This window comes from Protomyctophum parallelum, assembly GCF_964188405.1.
Source record: "Protomyctophum parallelum genome assembly, chromosome: 11".
Taxonomy (NCBI): domain Eukaryota; kingdom Metazoa; phylum Chordata; class Actinopteri; order Myctophiformes; family Myctophidae; genus Protomyctophum; species Protomyctophum parallelum.
The window spans coordinates 22,485,429-22,509,758 of NC_139707.1; the positions used below are offsets into that span (position 1 = coordinate 22,485,429).

The 24,330-nt window shown below is 41.4% G+C and overlaps 1 protein-coding gene across 2 annotated transcripts; it reads left to right on the forward strand.

The window, feature by feature from the left end:
- Positions 1-351: 351 nt before the first annotated feature.
- Positions 352-24,147, forward strand: ttc21b (tetratricopeptide repeat domain 21B). 2 transcript variants are annotated; one of them, XM_083776025.1, is made up of 29 exons: positions 352-562; positions 3,241-3,370; positions 3,541-3,651; positions 4,081-4,247; positions 4,363-4,485; positions 4,793-4,950; positions 6,323-6,407; positions 6,551-6,649; positions 7,548-7,740; positions 8,338-8,435; positions 9,013-9,213; positions 10,367-10,496; positions 11,688-11,845; positions 12,398-12,622; positions 13,007-13,245; positions 14,148-14,220; positions 14,410-14,520; positions 15,226-15,364; positions 16,958-17,064; positions 17,535-17,723; positions 18,328-18,438; positions 18,629-18,710; positions 19,102-19,252; positions 19,730-19,891; positions 20,074-20,269; positions 22,489-22,713; positions 23,181-23,301; positions 23,416-23,483; positions 23,760-24,147. In XM_083776025.1, the coding sequence occupies exons 1-29, from the start codon at positions 539-541 to the stop codon at positions 23,835-23,837; spliced, it is 3,954 nt and encodes a 1,317-aa protein (XP_083632151.1). In that variant the 5' UTR covers positions 352-538; the 3' UTR covers positions 23,838-24,147. The 2 variants fall into 2 exon arrangements, with proteins under 2 accessions (XP_083632151.1, XP_083632152.1); XM_083776026.1 differs by having other exon boundaries at positions 15,226-15,325.
- Positions 24,148-24,330: the final 183 nt, after the last annotated feature.

The window sequence follows — 24,330 nt, forward strand, 5'->3', positions numbered from 1 at the left end:
ACTCTAAAACGGCCATGTCAGTATGTCAGGCTTAAAAAATAGTTTTAACGAAAGAATATGCGAGGATGTTTTGCTTAATCATTTTCTCAACAAACTTATGAATTAGCCAGGACAACATCATCACCTACAAAAATAATAACATATGGATAAAAAAAGAAACAGCAAAGCATAAAAAGGGAATAATAATACAAAAAGTGATGTATAAAGGGATAGGGAAGAATATAAATAGAAAATAATACGTTTTTCCAGGCGAGCGATATTGGCGTACTTTTCAAGAGTTACTGCTCCATCTGGCGACAATATGTAGGAACTGCCTCTTGCCTTCTCATTATGTTAAAGATGGCGGCGGAACTGAAGTCGTTACTAAGTTACAGGGAACGCTAAGATTGAGAAGTGACAACATGGCGAAGACACATTGAAGAAAAAACTCAATCTCTTACTAGATCAACAACAATAACCTCAGATTGTTCTTTTGGTATCAGGATATAGTTAGCTTGTGTTTGTTTGAACCGTTAAAGAGCTTCACCGCGTCGCAAAAATGGAGGAGGAAGAGACAACATTGGTAAGCTCAGTTGCATGTTATGATAATATTATAGCCCTGGTCCAGTGCTAGTTATGAATATGATACAGGGCAAGAGCCAACACATTAAAATGTTTGTGCGTTTGTATCTGCTGCACTGTGTATCATGGTAGCCCTGGAACATGACTGCCAGTGCCATGAATACGAGAGTCATGAATCATGGCTAATCATGGTGCCATGCGATCTTGAATTTACGACTTTGATCCGTTGTTAAATTTACTCGATTTGACTGAGATTACCATTATCATTAGACCATTTGGTCCAAAATATACAAATTCCAAGAGCTATGAACCAGATCTAGCCTATGCTCTGTAACAGTGGTACTCAAACATTTTCAAGCCGAAAGACACCCTAAATTGATATTTTTGCTCAAGGACCCCCGTCAGAAAATATTTTGTGCCAGGGATACACAAAAGATAATAGGTTTCTCGATTAAAAATAAATAAATACAAATCATTGCAGAGCTTACAGATCGATATGTTCAAATTAAATGAAGTAATAGGCCTACAGATTTGCTGCTGTAGGCCTAGTATTAAATACTCTTCCTGAACCCCCTCGACTCCATTTTGATGAATTGAACAATGTGGACCCTGTTGTAAACAAGTGTAATGCTTAATTGGGTCGTCCACTCACAGTTAACACATTGTATGCTAGAGTTTTCTATTTGCTCAGGCTTGCTGGTGCTAAGCGATTAACATTGGACTTTTGAACTTTTTAGGGGCCCACAGCGAGGGGCCTCTTATAGCGAGAATCACATCGCATAAATAAAAAGTAGGCCATTTATGTTTATATCTGCCTGTCAATCTCTGTGACTTTAAACCTTTATAACTCGCTATGATAACTTCATGAGGAAATGCTCACTTCACAGGGGTGTGATTTTTATTATTATTACAGTATTAGTTTTTTTCTTATGAAAGCAGAGGGTCTTCTGTTTCATACGGTATATAATATGTACATGTCGCTATAGGCCTTATTTTGTGAATAATAGTTGGACCTGAACAACTGCATTCAATATCCTACTGACAAACTGTACATGGGATCAATATTATGTATTTGTTTTCCTCCTAAAAGTAGACAATTAGGGCTTTCATTCAGTGTGTAGTATGTATATGACAATAATTTATTTATGTTTATTTTTATATCTGCCTTCAGAACGATAGTATAACGGTGAGATGCGTTACTGGATCGGTGAGTTTAGTGGTTGAGGTTGACATGTCTGGACATGTTTGAGGAAAGAAGCACAGGAGAGAGAGATGATCAAATAACTGGCTGCTTTGTTGGACAACGCTATCTTCACTTTGTTTGGGCAAAGAAGCAGAGATCAGCGATGGAAAAGAGTTTTATCCACGGCAGATAAGTAATGACGTATTATCGAGGGACCGCCATGATCAACTAACTGCCTGGGACCGAGGCTACGTTGTCACCAGCCAATGCAGCCATCGCTATCCGTTGTGTGATTGTAGCCTTTTTATTCATTATAATTGCAGTGATAAGACCTATATCACAGCCGGGCGTCTCTCTCGATACCGTGGATATAGCCTACAACTACATCCACAATCACACAACGGATAGCGATGATGGCTGCATTGGCTGACGAAGACGTAGGCAGTAAGTTGATCATGGCGGTCCTTCGATAATACGTCATTACTTATCTGCCGTGGATATAAAGCTCTTTTCCATCGCTGATCGTGCTTCTTGCCCAAACAAACAAAGTGAAGACGCGATGGCGATCCACACAACGGATAGCGATGGCTGGTGAAGACTGAAGACGTAGCCAGGCAGTTAGTTGATCATGGCGTGTGCCGTGTGCGTGTTGAAAACGTTATGAAATGGCGATCGTTGAAGATTATTCTTGGTTTATATACTGGCAGAGGGCAAATCGACACGACTGCGTTATATCTTTTTCCGAGAATGAGAGAGAGCGGTGCAAGGCGATTACAAGGCGCAGTGTGGCCTGGGGCCAGGGAACTCAAACTGCAATGCGATCCGGGCAGAAGAGACTCAGACTCCCCCCACAAAGATTCCTCGGGAGAAACCATGTAGAAACAGGAGGGGAGGGGGAATCGAGTGTATTCACAGACACTAGACTACTACTAGATGGGTAACTCCATTTTAGATGCCCTGACATCTGCGTTGGTCTATGCCGTTGCCGTGCAGACCCATACGTGTAATGGAGGCATTGGAGGAGGGAGCGTCTTCGCCACAGACAGACCTCTTTTCAGGAGGGAGGGGCTTTTTACTCCCGGATCACATATTGGAGCTTCCTGGAGACGATCGCTGTTATTTTCCTCGGTGTCCTGGAGCATAGGACGTTGATGTACAGTAAGCAATAAAAAAACGTATAAAACGTATACATACGCTTCGCGCGTACGGCGTTCGATATTAATAAAGCGTATGGATACGTTTCCAGCATTTTTTGTGTTAACAGCCTTTGTATTGAGTTTGTGCTTGAAATGTACTGTAATTCTGCAAACTGTTAATAAATATTTCAATCAATCAATCAATCCTGAACTCCCCTCAAGGACCCCTGGGGTCCGATCGAGTGACCCCACTTGAGAACCACTGCTGCTCATGCACATGTCAGTTTTCTCTTATATTAACCATGCACAATGTACTCTTGCAAACAAAATGACCATGCTTTGTTTCTTTTTTCTTTACAGGGTTTGATTAATTACTATTGCTATGAAAAGTATTACAATCATGTAGTGAATGCTGCAGGTGAGGCTCAAAGGAAATTCAGCAATAATCCAATCTTCACATTTTTCCATGCTTATGGCACGCTTATGCAAGGTAAGACTTGTAATCAACTTCACCACTTGAACCTCAGCATCCCTACTCTGGGGGGAACATTCGCCTAAAATATTTTTTGCCAAAGACATTTGGTTTGGAGTGGGGGGTGTTTATAATGTGTTTATCTGAAGTCTTGGTTGGACATTTGGCTTTATGTTATTTTTCAATAGATCAAATTAATGACGCTGTAACTAAGCTGGAGATGATAAGAGACAGACAGGACGTGGCACTTTGCACACTGATGGCACTTGTTTATGCTGAGAAGAAAAAGCAGCATCCAGGTAAACCAAGATGATTATTGTATTTATGTCACAATTAAGCTTTTGTTTTTACGGCATGCCTCTGCAGGAGTCCTCTATAACAGGACCTGTCTTTCTGTATGTCTGTATGAGCGTTGGTTTGTCTGTCTGTCTGTCTGTCTGTCTGTCTGTCTGTGTGTCCGGACTCTGGAGGTAATCTCACCGCTGAACCGATCAGTGCCAAATGTCTTGCACTCTGCCAGTAGGGCACATTTTTTATACTTATTTATTATTTAACATGTAAGTCAAGGGGACTAAAACCATGCCCAAACTTGGAGTCATGCGTCCTAGATATGTCATAGACGACTGAAGTCACAGGCTAGCCACATGAATTCTGAGATCGACATTGTAGCCACGTTGTTCCCAATTTGTGATGCTCTTAATTGGTTTCTCTGTGTTGCTACATGGCAGACAGAGAAGTTATTCAAGAACTGGACGGTAAGGTAAAAGAGGATCGCAAAAGTGCATCTCCCAAGAGTCTCTACTATGCAGGAATGTTCCTCTGGCTCCTGGGTCGAAATGACAAAGCAAGGGAGTACACAGAGAGAATGATAAAGCTTTCCAATGGCTCTAGAGAGGTGAGTTGTGTACCCAAAATAAGCTATATTAATATTGAACTGGCATTAATTGAACATTACGGTACCCAATTTGTCATACCACCTGCTGGATTTTTTTTTGTTATCTATTGTTCAGGGGATTATCCTAAAAGCCTGGATAGATCTGACATCTAGTAAGGATGCGTATGCCAAAAAGGCTGGAAAATACTTTGATGAAGGGCTGAAAGAGAAAGCAGATGTCTTCGGCCTAATGGGAAAGGTAAGACAGGTCCCATGAGGCCACCATGAATAGCATTTCTCAACAATGGCTGCTGATCCTCTGATAGGATACTGAAGCCTGTTAATATTGACCAGCTCTCTAAAGATCTGTCAACATCTCAACTTTCCTATTATTCACTTAATGTGTCTTTTGTGTTGATAGCATATATCATTTTGGTTGGTTTCACACTGTAAAATTGCTAGCAATGCTGTTCTACCTAAATGTGTACATTTCATAAAAGCTGGTCATGGACACTACTGTACATGACACATGATATGATATACTATGTTTGATTTGTCCATCCCAGGCACAATACTATGACTATCGGCAGAATTACTCTGGAGCTTTGGAAGTGGTCAACCAAGTCATTGTTAGTTATCCTGGGTTCTTGCCCGCCTTTGTTAAGAAAATGAAGCTGTTACTCAGCCTACAGGACTGGGAGCAAACTACAGATGCAGCACAGAGGTAATTGACTGACACTTGCTATAGACGGGGCTTACTAGATTGCCTGCCCTGAACTCATTACATTGTACTTATTGGGGGGTGTAAGTCTTCTCTATTGGTAAGATCAGAAACAAAAATGTGTAATAAGTTGCACAGTCAGGCTTTGCAAGTGGCTTGGCATTCAAGTGCAAATGAAAAACTAGCGTGATGCCTCAAACCAGTGCATACTAATGAAGCTATTGTTCCCGTTTGCCCTCCCCTCTGGACCATGGCCAGTGGCGGGCAGCATAAAAAGGCCTTTGAGCTGAAGTGCTAAAGACGCACATTTCCCCGGATTCATTGAGCCTCAGGTTGTATGAACGGGTCGGTAATAGGAGATCAGGGGTCATCAATATGTCTGTACACAGACAAAATGTGTCTGTGGCAAAGACTTGGTCTTGTCTGTGGCAATCTTTTTATTTAGCTTTTTACACATCTCCAGGTTTTCTTCAGAATATGTATGACACATATACTATTATTATTACTATTTCCAAGGACCCCTTTAACTCTTTAATTATTGTACACTCATTTTGTATGTCCGTGGGAAAAAATGTGAATTTTGACAAAAATGTCCACGCATGAAATGCAGCACAGCCATTTTGTTCAGAAAAGAAAATATTTCACCGGAAGAAAGAATCTGGTCAATGGGGGTTTTTTTATTGACAAGATCTGTAGTATCTAAAACATATTTTTTCTTCCGGTGAAATATTAGTTTTTCTGGCCAAAAAGTGCATTTTATACGTGTGGTGCGGGGCTCAGAGTGTGTGTGCCCACCACATCGAGGCTTTCGCCACAAAACCGTCTTTCTATTGGTGAGTAGCGAAAGTGTTTTTTGCAGCAGTCGACAGGCAGTGTCATTTTATTTTCAGTTTCATGTAGTTTTTCATTTGCACTTGAATGCCAAGCCACTTGCAAAGCCTGACTGTGCAACTTATTACACATTTTTGTTTCTGATCTTACCAATAGGAAGTTGGAAGTACCATAGCGTTAAGGAGAAGTCCTTAACGCTATGGACCAGAGCTAGGCGATGACCCCTGAGGGTGAGTGACCACTCGGGTGCAGCCAAATTCTACAGATCTTGAGCAAAGTTAATAGTTATCCCTGCTGTGCACTATTGTATTGGGAATTGGAAGGGATTGCCTGCTGTGCAAAATGCACATCCTTTCCTTCCAGTTTTTGTGCTTTCTTCCATAGATTTAATTAAAAATGTTCAACTGATCATGGAATTTATCATGAAACGACTCTACCTCAGCAGTCACCATTGTTCTATTAGCTATGATAAAAGGCATATGCCTCAATCTGTCGAAGATGGTGTTCCATTATTGGATTTTTAATGTTATGCTTAATATTTCAGGCTCTTACAGAGGGATAAAAACAACCTGGAGGCTCTGAGGATGCTAGCACTACATTCTTTATGTAGAGACGGTGATATTGATGAGGTAATAATGTTTATTATTCATCAAACACTTATATAGAGATCAGAATAGAAATATGTGAAGTAGTTAAGTTGTCATGTGTTGAGTTCTGATCCAGATGCTAATTGATGAGAAATAATCTTTATACCCCACCTCTCACTTGACAGGCAGCAAAACAGCTGTCAAACCTCATCAGCAGCCTGGAGATTCTAGAACCTCACAACCCTGAGCTCCTCTACAGGATGTCCTTGGCTTTCACTCGCACTGTGAGACACGCTTCATTGTTTTAAGTCACTTCACTTCAACAAAAGTCTGAAGCCCACCTGGCAGTGTTGATTTCGTCGACTAAAACTATAACGAAAAGTGTTCATCGACTACCTTTTTTCACTGACAAATGAAATAAAAGCAAACTGATGATGAAAGCCAAGACTAAATATAATATATATTGACAATTTCATCAACAGACTAAAATGATAGGGAGGGACTAGTGGAGAAGAGATCGAGTAGAACTAAAAGACAAGACAGGTGCAACACCCAAGCGCAACCAAACATATTTGGTTGCACTCTGAAAATAGCAGATCTACAAGCTCATAGCTTGTAGATTTCAGATGACTATGAAATATGACTAAAACTAAATTACATTTTAGTCAAAAGACTAAAACTGAATCAAAATATGCTGTCAAAATGATCACACCGCCACCTAGACCTAATCAACATGCCCATAAATGGTCAGGCTGTAAATGTGGTGATAATATGCCACACTGTGTTTCCGTTAGAGTCCGGCTTTGCATGCTTCTATGGCTTGAAACTATAGTGCACATGTGTGCCTGCTCTATTGTTGAATCACCGTTGACCAAACCCGGAAGGAGTGTGTATACTTACGGGCCGGGGCAGCATGCGCTGGGTGAACAACTTTAATTGAAATGAATGTTCTGTGGTGTGGGGGTGCATGCGTCAATCCTCTAGTTTTATATAGCTTGTCTATGATTGTGATTTTGTGATAAAAGAAAAAAAGAGATGCACTAGAAAAGCCCTTGTGCGGGGAAAACTGGTCAAAAACATTTACATTTCAACCTGCATAGAGTCTTCATCAGAAGGAAACGGCACACATGCACAACATTCTAGCACTTAATATGTTTTGTGTGTCTGATTGATTCCTAATAGTGTGGTCAGAATGAGAAAGTGATTGAACAGACACATAGGATGGTGGAGAGAGCCTTTTCTCGGGCGTCAGCCGATTCAGACCTGGCCACTGAACTGGGTTACCAGCTGGTGCTGCAAGGCAAAGTCAAGGAGGCCATGAAGTGGTACAAGACAGCCATGACACTGGATGAGACCAGTGTTTCTGCTTTGACAGGTACATGATCCAGCTGTCTGCTTAACCCATTAAGACCTGAGGACCCGATTCTACAAATGTCTTCTAAATCCGAACAGTTTTCTGAAAAATGTTGCTATGTCACTGTTTCATGTCAAGGACCCCAAATATGTATTTGGCTGCTGGAGCCCCATCTGAAAATATGTTGTTTCAGGGACCCCCCCCAGAAGCAAAGATTTGAGTTAAAACGTTCGCTGTGAAAGAATATATACTGTATTCAAAGATTTGCACACATTTTCACGATTTTTCAAAAATAGCTAAAGTATAAAATAATGGATAAAAGTGGTTAAAAGCTAAGATGCGTTCCAGGTGTTAACACTGACAAATTAAAATTGTATTATGTATTTTTTGTAATTGCATTTATAAAGTGTTTGCTTATAATGACTTGCCTATAATAGGGATGAAAGCAAAAGCAAGCACTCGGTTGAGTAATTCCACGTCATAATGTCACGGGTGCACGGTTCTGGAAGATGCAGACTGTAGAAAAGAATAACGTGAGTGCTGGTATTCTTTTCTACAGTCTATAATAGGGATGCCCAGGTTAAAGTGGTTAAAAAAACCAATTCCTCTGTTGCATAGGCATAATTCGTTGCCAGTTGACTGAAGGGCACTTAGAAGACGCAGAGCAACAGCTGGAATTCCTCACAGAGATCCAACAATCCATCGGAAAATCCGGGGTAAGGCCTATATTTAAATATTGCTATTTTCAAATATTGTTCTTACCACTCTGGTAAGAACAATATTTGAAAATGGGATAATTGTTCATGGGTTACAGCTCATGATGATTTCATTTAAAAAAATGTAATTGTCAAACTGTTTGTCAAGCCATCTAAGAGGATGAGCAACAGCTGGTTCTGTAGGTCTTCAGTGTTATGGCTTTAGCTTTCCTTCCTTGGAGAATTGTCACAGTCACTGTGTGTTGGTGTCCTATCTCTGGTATAAGTACTTCAGTCAACGTCCTACCCTCACCCACCCTTTTGTCCCTCGGTCCATCCCCTGTCCGTCCATTACTGTACTGTAGCCTACTCCTTTTACCCCTCCAATTTCCAAAGCAGTTACACAAACACACAAATAGAAACAGACAAACAAAAACAGAACAGACACTCTTGCTCTCATACTCTCCCAGCACAAATCGTGCCCTTTCCTCTTAATCCCCGTGTTTCCTTAAACAACCATATTATGATAGAATGCTCATAAGTCTTGAGAAGTACAAGCATTTTTTCTATCATAACTGGTTCACATTCGTTCTGTTAGGAGCTGTTGTACTTGCGTGCGGTGCTTGCAGTGAAAAGGCGGCGGCCTCAGGAGGACATCGCCAACTTACTGAACGATGCCGTGGACACCCACTTCTCGGCCCTGCAGGGTCTGCCTCTGGGGGTGGAGTACTTTGAGAAACTCAACGCTGACTTCCTCCTGGAGATCACCAAAGAGTACCTGGCACTGTGCCCAGCTAAGGTCTCATTAGACTGTTGTTGTGATGCATCAGTTCTCTATCGATCATTCATTTAAACAAATCGGATTCCAATCTGGATGTGGCACAGATCTGAATTCAGGCTGGATTTGGCTGCTAGTGTAAAATCAGTCTGAACACAGTTCTGCAACAGATCCGATCTGGTCACTTGCAAATGCAGTGTGAACAGTCGGGCCAAAAGATAGGATTTGAGAAATACATTTGCTGTTTTCATTTATTTTTAAATAATTATTTTATATTTCTTTACTCTCTTGCGTGGACTCCTGGAACTGGACTTCCAAAATAAAATATTTATTTAAAAACCACGGCCTCTCAGTATCAGTCACCAGGAAAAAGGTTGGGTGTTTTTGATGAATCTATCATGGTTAAAATGGAGTTTGAAGTTACAATGGGTTTGTATATTAAGAGGGCGGGGCAATTAAAATGAATATCAAATATTGAAATGGTAAATGAAGCAACTTAAAAACTGTATTGGGGTGTTAACATAAGGCTGAGTAGCCCAAAAGTGGAGTGAAATATCCTGTTAGATCATGTTTGCCAGTAAAGTTACATCTTATCAGTAGTCCACTGTTCCCCCCCCAACCCCCGACATAGTTTTATGTCTTCTACAAAGTACTATGGTGAATGATTGATTACATTTTAAAAGTAATTACTGTCTGATAGCAATAGCATCTATATTCAGTGGGGATTAGTACGTCGTTGGGGGGGGGGGGGGGGGTTCGGCAAGTAATCTATTTCTCCATGCAAGTGCATTGAAGCAGTCTAGAGCGAGCTGCGTTGTGAGCTTGTAGATCAGCTCGTTTCACTACTTCTTAAACATTTGTTTTCTTATATTTGTTTTATTTCTTTATGACATTACTGAAAATTTATGTTTTTAATTCATGAAATGTTTTGCTTTTTTGGGGATGTTTTCTTTGAAAATATTTTGAACTAATAATTAAAAACAAAATGTATGAAACAAAAATAAAGGGACCCATAAAAATGCGTCCCGCGATCCACAAATGGGTCCCGACCCAGCGTTTGGGAAACAGTCATCATCATCTGCATCATTTTTCTGTTCCAGCCTCCAGCCCAGGGGCAGCCGCCCGCTCCCCTGCTCCAGTTCTAATCATCATCGGCATCATTTCTCTGTTCCAGCCTCCAGCCCAGGGGCAGCCGCCCGCTCCCCTGCTCCAGCGCTGTGCCTCCGTGTTGGACACCGTGGTCAAGATTGTGCCAGGTCTCCTGCAAGGCGTATTTCTGTTGGCCAAAGTAAAATTTCTGTCTGGTGAGCATTGCATTTAAATGTTAGAGAAAGGGTATATGGTTTTGTTTTATGTTTTGCACAGAAGCCACTGCAATGATGACTTTTCTATCGTTTGTGTTCTTGTGTGATTTAGATTGATAGATAAATGGATGGATAGAATACTTTATTGGCAGTTTTAAAAAGTTTTACAAAAAGTGACAAAGACTGAGCTCTTTTCCATTGTGGTCATTGTAACATAAAACTATACACAAACATACTGTACAAACAAAACAACCATGAAACAAAGAGAATCCTTACCCTAAGAATCCAGAGCATGGGAGATGGGCTATACCGGGTCAGAAACTAACTACGACCAGTTAGTGTGAAGATGGAGCCATGATTTATTAAGGTCTTTCCTAAATCTTGCAAGATGATTTAAGGATGTCAGGGCTGGAGGGAGTGCATTCCACAGAGTAGTGGCTGTGTAATAAAATGCATTTTTCCCCTTGAGCGTCCTGAAACTGGGGGGAACTAGATCATAAGAACTTCCTCTGGTTGAGTACCCGTGAGCATCCCTCACTCTGGGCAGGTAGCCCAGCAGGTACTTAGGAACAGATCTAGGATCTGGAAGACCAGACACAATGAGAGCTGAGATACTCTCTCCTCCACTCTTAGCCACCCCCAGGATACTAAAGTGGGTAAAATGAGACCTGGGGTTTCATTTTAGTAGTAACCTCACAAGCTTGTTTTGGGAGGTTTAGAGAGGCTTAGAGATGCCTCTGTACCATGAAGTACAAGCACAGTCAAAGTGACACTGCATGAGGGCACCAGCCAAGGTCCTCATAGCACTGCTGTTGACATAGCTAGGGTTGTAGGCAGTTGATCTAACTAATGGATTTAATCTTTAATCTCTTATTGTATAAAAAAGATTTCAAACATTTAAAAAAAGAGCGACAATAGCAGATCTACAAGCAGTTAATAATTTATTTTCATTTTTCTTGCTTGTCACCGATTTAGTTTTCTTCCAGGAAATAAAACGTCTGGGTTTCCGAGGCTACCAATTTAGTTGATTACCGGTAGTTGATTTCACATCGAATCATTGATATAAAAAACAAAGACAATTATTAGACAAATGTGAGATTATTTGATTAATCAAAAAAGCAGGCAGTATAATTGCTAAGACAATAGCAATAGTTGAAGCCCTATTTGAGCTGTAAAGTGGATGTGTTGCAGGTGACATTGATGCTGCTCAGAGCAGTCTCCAACATTGCCTGAACCAATGTCCTTCTCATGCCGATGCTCACCTACTCATGGCCCAGATTCACCTGCAACAAGGAAACTTTAAACAGTGCTCCCAGTCTCTTGAACTCTGCCTCAGCTACAACTTTGAGGTAAGAGAGAAATCCAAGTGACACTTCATGGCAATATAACAGTGGCTCCCACACACATCGTGATGTGACGTGTTGCGATCTAGTCCATTTTGAGCATGTAGATTGGCATTTTGGGAACTTTTGATAATTTGTATGGAATAATTTGTATGGAATAGCAAGTGGTTAAACTTTTATTTAGCAAATAAAATATAAGTTTACAGAGAGTGCTAATATAAGTCAAACTAATAAAAAAACTAAAATAAGTCAAACAACAGTTTGAAAACCACTGGAATTAGAGAGAAAAGTTTGAAAACCACTGGAACCTAAATGGTTAAACTTATTACGTTATCTGGCCAATAAACATGTGATATAGCATATGGATATGAATACAGGTTACAGGTTTTGACTTGCCTTTTGAGCACTTTGGGCAAGTCAAACAGAACAGTTTAAAAACCACTGGAATTAGAGTGCAGTATTATCTACAGTGTATGAGTGTCATGTCTACCCAGGAGGTGGATTGAAAGTACAACATTGGCTGTGAAAAAGGGATAATTATGTGTTCTTCCACCCAAGGTTCGAGAACACCCCTTGTACCACCTGATCAAGGCCCAGGCCCAGAAGAAGATGGGTGAACTGCCGGGGGCCATACAGACCTTGCAGATGGTCATGAGTCTCCCAGGGGTCCGTAGAGCTGGATCCTCATCCAAGTCCAAGAGCAAGAAGGTTGAGCTGAGCCACGCCGACTGTGTGTCTGTCTTTTTGGAGTTAGCCGAGGCCCTCTGGCTCAATGGAGAACAGGTACAGTATGAGAGCTGCACTCCTAAAATAAAAGCAGGTATCAGACCATATTTATATACATAGATTAGAGGGACCCACACCACAAAACTAAGCTGTACTCATAATAACTACCGGTATAATAAATACCAGACCAGCGTACAGTGGCATCTTGGAATATTCAGACTTCTAGGACACACTGTATCAATAGGACGAGGATAAATAATGTCTTCAGGTCAAGAAAGATCACTCCTAGTCTTGTGTCACACTAGGCCATAGCTAACGAGGTTTAGCTCATACAGTTATGCTGAGTTAAGACCGGTTTAGGCCATGTGTCCACTAGATGTCTTTTTTCAAAAAGCGCTGAGAGACTCATAAATTGAAATAGCACTAAGAATTATATTTCAGCATGAAGCAGCCAAGGTGATGCAGGATGCCATCAACGAGTTCTCAGGCACCCCTGAGGAACTGCGCGTGACCATTGCCAACGCCGATCTGGCCCTGCTGCGCAGTGACACAGAGCTAGCGCTGACTATGCTCAGAAACATCACTCCAGAGCAGCCCTACTACATACAAGCCAAGGAGAAAATGGCAGAGATTTATCTGAATCACAGGAAAGATAAACGCCTCTATGCCAGCTGTTACAGGTGAGCGGGAATCTTTAAACTCAGGCCCGTCCATTTCATAGTCACTAACAAATGATGCAGACGAGTGTCCGCAGGTCCCGCACAGACATAAATGATGTCATTGCAGACCTTAAGTGGGCCCTGAGCAGACGTCCTGTCATTGTGCCTATAAGCCTGTCATTGTGCCTATAACTGTTAGCGTACCCTGTGTCACAAAATATGGTTCTGTTTGTAAGTTTAAGTCTGCACACTGCAAAGTAGCTCCTAAAGAAGTTCACTTTATCACATTTTAGCACCCGTATGTGGTCTCATGTACAGTACCACCTCCTCACTTTCCAATGGCATTGGGATTTCCAATTTGCGTGCAAAAACAATGTTTTCTATAAAATGTGGTTGGTACACTTTTTGAGTATTGTTGAAGTAGGTGTACTTGTCTGAATCCTGTATGCAGCTTTAATCTTCCCCCGGGCCCTATGGCATAATGCCAGGTGGCAGTCAAATGATACTCGCAGCCATTTATCTTTTTCTAGCGGTTTATTGTGCCTGATCATCCCCTACACCTGGCCATGCTCTACCTACATCACATCCACAGCCTATAGTATGAAAAGATTGCGAAAGTTCACGTTTTTACAGTAAATGTAAGCGAAAAGTTTAACTGTAGCTGATCACAGTAAACAAAGGCGACATTTGCAATGGTGCCTCTAATGCTGGTAGAAGTGTACAGATAGTCCCCTTCATACTTACAGTATGACTATGTTCACAGGCATTCCAACACCGAGACACTACTTAAGTAATCAAGCATCCAGGGAAGATGCGTGTCTGTATAATGAAATGGTGCAATGTCAGGATTTAACTCATATAGGCCATATTTAGATGGTGGCTATGTGAATGTGGTCAATGCGGTGTGTCATTCTATTCCCCAGAGAAATGGTGGAGAAGCTGCCCAGCCCTCACACATATCTCTTGCTAGGCGATGCTTACATGAACATTCAAGAGGTGAGTGGGAGATTTTGAGTAGTATAGATGTCTAAATGTAGTATGTTTTTAATAATATTTAGAGTAAGATGAAGCCAACAACATGCTGTGACTTCATCTCCTTACGGGGAAAGGAAGATCTGTCAGAGTTTCTGGTGTTGCAAAAACAAATCACATCAGAATTAAATGAAATAAATTAAATGTCCTTAGCCGGAGAAGGCCATAGAGATCTATGATCAAGCTCTGAAGAAGAATCCAAAGGACGGTGCTTTAGCCAGCAAGATTGGGAAAGCCCTTGTGAAGACCCACAACTACGTCAAGGTTTGTGATGCATTGCACAGCAGATAAATCTGTTTCATGGAGGCCATGGCTGCCATGCCTCTAAGTTTGGCCTTATGCCCCTCAAAAATGATATGCTCTAATATGTTTTTTAAACATCAGTCTTTTGTTGAGATTTTGAATTGTTATCGGGCAACAACTATAGGGCAAACAAGTGAAAGTGAAATAAAATGGCACAATGGAAAATCCAAACATATTTTTATTCAATTATTTATTTATGCTGCTATCTATATGCTGACCGCTTCTGTTATTCACCTTCATGTAGTTAGGTTTTTAATATTGATTTTAATTATGCAGTTCAGTTTTAACACTGATCACATTGAGGATTTAATGCCCAACATCTTGAGACTGTGAGGTGTGTGAGGTTTAGCGCACAATGAAATTCAATTGCCTTTTAATCTGTGATTGATATTGTTGACAATAAAGTTGAACATCGAAGTAGAACCATGAACCTTTATTTCATACTACGTATTAAAAATTAAATAATCTGTAACACTTAAACTATTTTCATGGTTTGTTAATGCAAGTAATTGTTTTACTTGACCCTGCTCGCTGCTCTGGTATTTGGCCTCTGCTCTCAGAAGATTTACAGCACCAAAGGCCAAAGTGGCTTTGCCCCTAAAAGACTCCAGGTCTGTCCGCGACGCAGATCAATGTTGACACAGAGTTGCTGTTGACTTCACACAGGCCATCAATTACTACGAAGCTGCCCTGCGGACTGAGCAGCAGAACTTCCTGCGCTATGACCTCGCCGAGCTGCTGATGAAGTTGAAGCAGAATGAGCGCTGTGAGAGAGTTTTACACGAGGCTCTGGCACATGACCAAGGTTAACCACTTAAAACCATTTAGACCTGAGGACGCTGTGTCGCTGCACGCATCTATGGCACCTTAGCTTTTAACCACTTTAACCGTTATTTTATTCTTTAGCTGTTGAAAAATAGCAGATCCTCGCTTTTTAACTCAAATATTTGCTTCTGGGGGGTTCCTGGAACAAATTATTTTCTGATGTGGGTCTGCGGCCAAATGCAGATAATTCTGGCATGGAAAAAGTTTGAGAACCACTGACATAGAAAACTAGGTTTTTCAGAAAACTGTCAGGATTTAGAAGACATCTAAATTTTAACTTAACACCCTATATACTTCATTGAACGGGGTCTCCAAGGGTGCTATCATTAACCCCACTCCTGTTCCCCTTTTACACCAAGGGCTCTATTTCCTTTCGAAGTCCCTAAATCCACTATTTTGGGATTTAGCATTGGGGAAGGGGTGTTCCCCTGCAAAAGTTTCTATTTTGGATACCAGCCTAAATCCCTAAAATAACTCTGCTACCCGTTACATTATGCCTAGTTACTGATTATGGGGATTTTTATATTATTGTAATCCATTAATCTTTTTCTGCGTAATGGAGTGATGAAACAATGCACGGCACAATGCACGGCACAAATCAAATAACTTCTTTGAATAGACAATTATATAAACACAATGGACACAAGGAATTGCCACTCACTTCTGCTGATTATAGGAAAATTGCAATGACAGATGTGTGGAGAATATGTAGAGATGTTGTCCGTTGAAGCAGTCCATTGCTGCAGTCACGCCGCTCTAGACCAAAAGGATTTGACATTACGGCTTACGGCCGGGTGCTTTTAAACTCCGCTATGCGCTTTCCCAAATGTGTGTGGCCAAAATAGCAATTTTGGGGAAAATGTGCCAACACGCCCACGGCCATACCTCCAGGCGCAAATAATGGTGTCGGCTTAATGGATAGCGGGTAGCGCTGCACGAAAATACAATTTACGGACAGTGCAAGCTGCCCTACCCGTAATTGCGGGCAGCATCAGTGGGTAAGGGCACTGATTAAAATGGAGCCCCAAATCTCGAAGCCAAAATAGCCTTTCTACAAGCTCACAACAAGCTAGGTCTGCTATTTTCACCAAACGATAACCTATTATGACATGCCCAGAAAAAATGCAAGGGTTCAAAGTGGTTAAATGTTTACAGTGAGCATTCTAGACAGAGCTCTCTGGCTTTAGACGTGGCAAACAAAGTCACGGAACGACTGAGTCACCCGCAATGGCTTTTGCACATTTGTGATGATGCAAATCAAGCATGTATATACGTATAAACATCTGGATACAAAGACAATGCAATTTCGACCCGAGGCTGAACTACTGTGAATTTTGTAAAACAAATCAAAACATCTGTAATGGCTTTCTAGAAAAATGAGATGTTCCATGCCATACTACTTTTATGTTATTCTAATGGTGATCTTAATACTGTGTCTTTTTTTCTTTACACTTACACAATCTGTTGTACTGAGGCAGTATGAGCTTGTAGATCTGCCATTTAAGTGCACACCGCGATGCACAACAAAGTATAACTCCGGCTTAATGTTTGCTTTATGTTTTGATCTATGCAGTGAATGAACTGCCAGCTCTCACAGATGATTGTCGTTATCTGGTCCTGTCAGCAAAAATCCAAAGTAAGGTTGGCAAAAACGAAGAAGCTTTACTTTCTCTCCAAAAAGTAAGTATCTCCAGATTACCCGCTTCTCTGACAGGCTCATATAGTGCTCAAAATGTTCAGCTCAAATTGTTTGGCAAGAATCACCAGTTGAATCCAGGTTGTGTCTTTGCCATTAACAAAGTATATTTACTTGAATACTGTACTGTACTTTACTTCTATAGTATTTACTGCTTTACTTTAGTATTTGTATTTTTTCACTCCACTATGTTTCAAAGACAAATATTGTACTTTTGACTCCACTTAAGCCTTATTTCAAATATTGTGATAATGGCATATTTATACGTTCACATGTACTATTGAATACTTAGCATTTCTAAAAGCAAGTACTTTTGAATATGGTAAGTTTTATTTTTTAGCAAGTACTCAAGTACACATTTTACCTTCACTTACACTGCCTAGTTTAGTAATATTTGAGCAGGACTGTACTTTGACTCAAGTACTGTGGTTCAGTATTTGTTCCATCACCACAGGCCCGAGACGTGCAGGCCAAGGTACTGAAGCGGGTGCAGTTGGAGCAGCCTGACGCCGTCCCTGTGCAGAGGCAACTCGCCGCCGAGATCTGCGCCGAGATCGCTAAACACTACACGAGTCAGAGAGGCTATGAGAGAGCAGTCAAATTCTACAAAGAAGCTCTTGTGTATTGTGAGAGTGATCGCAAGGTCAGTGCAGCTGAATCAAAAAACATCCTGTGTGTCCCGACTGCAGCTGTACTGGACAAGCCCTGGCACCTTTTTTTAAAAGTCTTATCCCTGTGTTGTGGTTTTAGTCCTATGTGATTGACCATTCAATTCAGGCAAGAGTCAAGCATGTAAGCTTGCTACAAATGCATATCGTCGACGTTGGCCGGAAACCTTTTATGTCCAAATCCGTTACTTTGCAGGAAATGGAAAAAAGAATGTGTGTTCCAATGGATCCAATGTAGTTATTATTTAGTCACACACTTTTGTTAATACTTTTCACTCCTTCCACTTTAAATAAAATAAATTGCAGATCCACAACACATTGCATCGTGATGCGCTGTGAGCTTATAGATCGGCTAGTTTTTCTATTTTGCACAACACTGCTTTATGAGTAAGTAGGGCATAATTTATGAAAAAAAACAGGGAGAAATATGGAGATAACGAGGTTTCTGACTATGAATTTACGAATTAGGGAAACAAAGCACAGTTAATTTGACCGGAAAACAACCCACTGTCTCTGATAGTAAACGGGGAAAAAAACAACGTGTTCTTCAGTTGAATGAATGCCCTGTTTCTTTTCTAGGTGATGCTGGAACTGGCACGATTGTATCTCACGCTGGACGAGGTGGACGCCTGCCAGCAGCAGTGCAGCGTCATTCTGAAGAATGACCAGTTCAATGAAGATGCCACACTGGTTTGTTGTGTGTGTGTGTGTGTGTGTGTGTGTGTGTGTGTGTGTGTGTGTGTGTGTGTGTGTGTGTGTGTCTGTGTGTGTCTGTGTGTGTGTGTGTGTGTGCTGTACCTCTCTTATCTATTTATCAATCTATTCTATATATTTGTCTGTCAAGTTTTGATTGTTGCTCTTTTGTCATCTATGTCTTCAGATGATGGCTGACCTGATGTTCCGGAAGCAGGACTATGAACAGGCGGTTTTCCATTTCCAGCAGCTCCTGGAGCGCAAACCAGGTGAGACCAGGGCCCATGGTCTCTAAACAAAAGAGGACAACTTGAAAGACTTTTCATACATTGGTTCTCAAACATATTCATGTCAAATTGATATGTGTTTTTAGCCACTGACCACATTTTGTTTCAGCAACGCCCATAAGAGAAGCTGTGAGATTAGCTATTTTTGAATAGCCGAAGTATAATTAAAAAGTAAAATTGGGTTAAAGTGATACAACTGACTGTGATACTATTATTAACTACGTTGGACAGCCTTAACTACCCCTGGACAGCCTTCAAGGACCCCTGGGGGTCCCTGGACCCCACTTTGGGAAAACACTGTGTTAATAATATGCACTGCCGATTAAATCTGCCCTGAAAATGAATTGTACCAATTGTAACTTTGTTTTTTCAGACAACTACCAAACACTGTCACGTCTAATCGACCTGCTTAGGAGAGCTGGGAAGCTGGAGGAAGTTTCCAGGTTTCTGGACATGGCGGAAAAACATTGTTCTCGTGCCAAGTTTGATCCCGGCTTTAACTACTGCAGGGGACTTTATCTGTGGTAAAGCCATCAATCCAAAGCAGTTTTGATTTCTCAGAAGGTTATTATGGGCCTATCTGTCTGGCATCCGCTGATTGAAGTTGTACCCACAGCACAATTCAAAGCCTGCAGTTGGTCAACTAGATAAAATTAAGTGGCCAACTCAAAACTTATGGGCACCAAGAGACAAAAATAATAAAATAAACTGTAGCAAACTCAACGGTACACTGAGGGTGGGAGTGGCTCAGGGGTAGAGTGACTGCGGTTCCCAGTTCGATCCTGGGTTCCCCCAGATTTGTTCGAAGTGTCCTTAAGCAAGACGCTGAACCCCTTATTGTTCCTGATGTGCAGGTTGGTGCCTTGCACGGTTTCCACTGCCATCAGAGTATGAATGTGTGAATGAATGGGTGAATGTAATGCACAATCTATGTAATGCGCTTTGGATAAAAGCGCTATTATTGCACCATTTACCAAACGCACCATTTACTCACTGTTTAGGTATACAGGAGAGCCTAATGATGGCCTGCGACACTTCAACAAGGCCCGGAAAGACAATGACTGGGGCCAGAATGCGGTGTACAACATGATTGAAATCTGCCTAAACCCCGACAATGACACTGTGGGAGGAGAAGTATTTGAGAACTTAGACGGTGACATTGGGTGAGTTTCAGCACATCGGCCAATATCCAGTTATTTTAAGTTATTTACGTTCATTTGGGCCATTTATATGCAGTCCTGTAGACTTGAGCAATAGACGGAGAAACACAAAATATACTTAAAGCTCTGTGTTCTAGGTGATGCTGTGAAGTTGCGTCTTATGCCTCATGTTTGCCTCTGCATAGGAACTCCACAGAGAAGCAGGAGTCAGAACAGCTCGCTGTCAGGACTGCGGAGAAGCTTCTGAAAGAGTTAAAGCCGCAGACGCCCGGCGGACATGTCCAGCTCCGCATCCTGGAGAACTACTGCTTGCTGGCCACTAAGCAGAAGGCAAACGTGGAAAAAGCGCTCAATGTTTTCACAGAGATTGCAAACAATGAGGTAAGTAGTCTACACTCCAGATGGCGCACGTGATTACATCACATTCTTCTGTGCAAATTGTCACTCGAGCTGAAACCTTGTATGTCCATTGTCCACAGTTACTTTTCATGGAAATAGAAAAAATAACCTGTGTTCAAGATGGAATGCAGAGATTTTTGTATTTTCTTTTTTGTATGTGTCTATGGCATTAACATTACTCTAACAGACCCCCAGGTGAGGTTAGAATATTGAAATATGTCTTCCCTGTGTATTTTTGGTTTCTTCCTGAAAGCTTTGAAAGCCTTTGAGTCAAAAGGCCCAATCGAAATACACCACGACAATATCATCCCCTCCCCTAACCCCTCCCCCTTTATCATACAAAAACAGCTGTGGGTTCGACTTCAGTTTTGCGTGATGTTTGGACAAAATCTGTAGGTGTACTGTGCAAAAACTTGTTTTGCACAAAGCGGCCTCCTGGTGGCGCTATAACAGGCCGTTCTGGAAAGTTTGGGGCAGAGGTTCATCGTTGGCATCCAGGGAGTGTGTGTGCAAAATGTGGCATCGACCGGGTTAACGGTGGCCGAGATTAGCTGCTCACGGACGGACGGACGGACGGACACACGGACGGACGGAGTGCAAAACATACTCTCCCCCTAGGCCTTCGGCCTGGTGGAGACAAAAAGTAGTTATCATGAAACATGCGTAAGCTAAGAACGTAACAGTGGAATATCTCTATAATTAAACTATACATATAAACTATACATACAATACTATACATATATACTATAAAGTGCTATGACTACATGAAATGCAATTCTAGTGCTGTCTGCTTAACATGCTATATGTCTGTATAAAATGCTATCTAAATCTACATAAAGTGCTATCTAAGGGGCTAGGCTAGGGTAAGTGCTACGGGCCATGATGGAGTCTGAAAAGGTGGAGGAGGATTGTAATGGGAAGTGCATTCCATAGTTTTGGAGCCAGAAGGGAGAAGAGTTTGGGACGTGTGGAGCGTTGTCCCGGCGGTTTTAGTGAAGGTACTTCCAACTTCCCTGCGTTGGCTGATCTGAGTGCACGGGAGGGTTTGTAGGGTTCGATCATATTTGCAAGATATGGGGTAGCCATACCTTTGGTTGCTTTGAATGCCAGCATCAGAGTTTTGTATTCTGTGCGGGCAGCGACCGGGAGCCAATAGAGGGAGCGGAGAAGGGGGTAGACGTGTGAGAATTCTGGCTGGTTGAAGACCAAGCGAGCTGCGGCATTTTGGATCAGTTGGAGAGGCTTAAGTGCACATGCTGGTAGGCCAGTAAGGAGGGAGTTACAATAATCAAGTTTTGACAAGACTGTTGTCTGGATTAGGAGCTGGGCTGACTCCTGTCCTGGGTGAAGAACGGTCTAATACGTCGTATGTTATATAGAGTGTAAACCTACAGGATCAGGTGACAGCTGTGATGTGTGTTTTCCCTCCCATCCAATGTTGTTATTTTCATTAGACAATCATTTCAGTATCATCAATCATGATCAATCATCATTTCATTCAGACAGATTTAACCATTTTCAACTAGCGTCTTGGAGAGTTTTCTTTGCAATGAGTTGTGAGCTTGTAGATCAGTAGTTCACCCAAACATTTACTTATTTTCTATCAATTACACACCCCATGAAGCCTTGAATTCATACAGATATTTCTGTTTTTGTTGCTTTCCTAAGCCAATAATTTGATGACTGACGGAAGGCTTCATTGGGTGTGTAATTGATGTAATTTGGCAGTACAAGGTTTCTACCCGACAGTGATGAAATATACCCTCATTACAGGATTATTATCCCAGACCCTGTTGGTTGAGCTGTCCTAATTGATTTCAGAAGCTCCCAACTGGAAAGCTCTTTGTATAATGCCAAACATTGCTATAACGTAACGTTACATAGTTTTTTCCTTAGAAGTGAAACATTACAATCTCTTATTTCATTGCAAATATATTACAAACTGTACAAGGGGGTCCCGCCGCGCCCCTCAAGCCTGTTATAGGCTGGTCCGGTGCATCTCAGGGGCAGGACTGGTAACAGGTAGAATGAAGGGACTGGAGCAAACTCAAAGCCTTTTATTCAGCAGGGCGCAAGTAAAAACAACGTTTTTTTTTTACTTCACCCTGCTGGATAAAGGCTATAACTGTCTCCAGTGCCTTCATTCTACATGTGTGTGTTCTACATGACAGCAGATCTAACCAGAGTTGTTTTCACTTCAGAAAGACCATGTGCCAGCGCTACTGGCTATGGCGACCGCTTACATGATTCTGAAACAGACTCCTAGAGCCAGGAACCAGCTGAAGCGCATAGCTAAGATGAACTGGAGCATCGTTGACGCGGATGAGTTTGAGAAGAGCTGGCTGCTCCTGGCAGACATTTACATCCATTCAGGGAAATATGACATGGCTGGGGACCTCTTGAAGAGATGCCTCCGTCATAACAAGGTGAATAAATAAATGGTGGTAACTTAAGACTGAATATCTGTTGTGCAAGTTTATGGTTATTTGCAAAATAACACATACTGTACATACATACATACATACATACATTCATTTAGGTATGCGGTCTAGTCTAACTTGGACCCAGGGGGGTGGACGCCTCTGCCTTGCATAGTCCCCAGTGAATAGGCAGGTTGCCCTTCACTGGTAACCCTATTTTGGAATTATTTTTAAATATATGAAGGTATTGTGGGCTGGGATTTTTACAAAAAAGCCCCCCTTTTAAATACATACACACATACATACCTACATACATGCATCTCAGAAGTTGAAGCAGTTTTTAAGGACCCACTTTTAGGCCAGTGCAACAGAGCATGCTTTTGCCTTTTTTTAAACCCTACCCATTTTAACCAAATACATACATACATACATACAGTACATAAAGTATGTACTCTTATGTACTCTTTTCCCAGTCATGCTGTAAAGCCTATGAATATATGGGCTATATAATGGAAAAGGAGCAGGCATTCAGAGATGCTGCACTCAATTATGAAATGGCATGGAAATACGGTAATCGGACAAACCCAACCATTGGTATGTCAAAAAACAAAATTATCTGAAATGCTTAGCATGTCCAAATCTATGAAATTTGAAAATGATTATCATTGATCATGCATTTCTAATACACAACATGTATATTTATTTCAGGGTACAAACTTGCTTTTAATTACTTGAAAGCAAAAAGGCATGTTGATGCCATAGATGTGTGTCACAAGGTGAGTGAAACAAACGTTCTCAAACATTGTAATAAAAAGATAAAATATATGAGTGGCCTATGCATTAGGCCACATGCCACAATAACTGAGTGTAATTCCAAGAGTTAAAGTCGTGTAAGGGTCCATTTGGTTAACAATATTGTCAGACATTTTCCTTGGAGAACCCCTGGAACACCCTGGACCCCATTTTGAGAACCACTGTGATTTATAGATTAAGTGTATTGTCTTGAATGTATATTTTTCTTCATACTGTGTATTATGTGTTTCTCTTTGAAGGTTTTGGATGCTCACCCAAATTATCCAAGGATGAGGAAAGACATATTGGACAAAGCACGTGGTGCTCTACGATCTTAAACTTGAAGAGAGGGAGGGAGGGAGAGGGAGCGAGAGAAATGGTAGAATGGTACATTCAGACATTAAGGCTAAAAGGAAAACAAAAAGAAAGTCCTGGGGACTTGTTTCCTGTGTGTGTGTGTGTGTGTGTGTGTGTGTGTGTGTGTGTGTGTGTGTGTGTGTGTGTGTGTGTGTGTGTGTGTGTGTGTGTGTGTGTGTGTCAGTGACGTAGAGTCTGTGGGGGCCGACGGGCCAGGGCCATGAGGAATGAGGAATTGAACCAAGGATCTCGGCCCCCATGGGGAATTGGACCTGAATATATATTCACCTCGGTCCGGTTTTTATTGACAAATTCAAATAATCTGTTTTACAATGAAATTAATAAACAATGAATTAACATAGTCATCAAAAATATTTGCATTTGGTCTTTGACACTCGTGGTCTTTTTAATGCATTTCTAGAATTTTAGATTTGGGGGGTTCCAATGCTTGGCCAGACATTATGGCTCCGGGGA

Excerpts from the sequence above, each read along its gene's own strand:
- ttc21b (XM_083776025.1), top strand. The coding sequence starts at position 539 with ATGGAGGAGGAAGAGACAACATTG. Across the intron at positions 4,248-4,362 it reads TTTCCAATGGCTCTAGAGAG|GGGATTATCCTAAAAGCCTG; the intron begins GTGAGTTGTGTA and ends TCTATTGTTCAG. Across the intron at positions 20,270-22,488 it reads CAGAGATTGCAAACAATGAG|AAAGACCATGTGCCAGCGCT; the intron begins GTAAGTAGTCTA and ends TTTTCACTTCAG.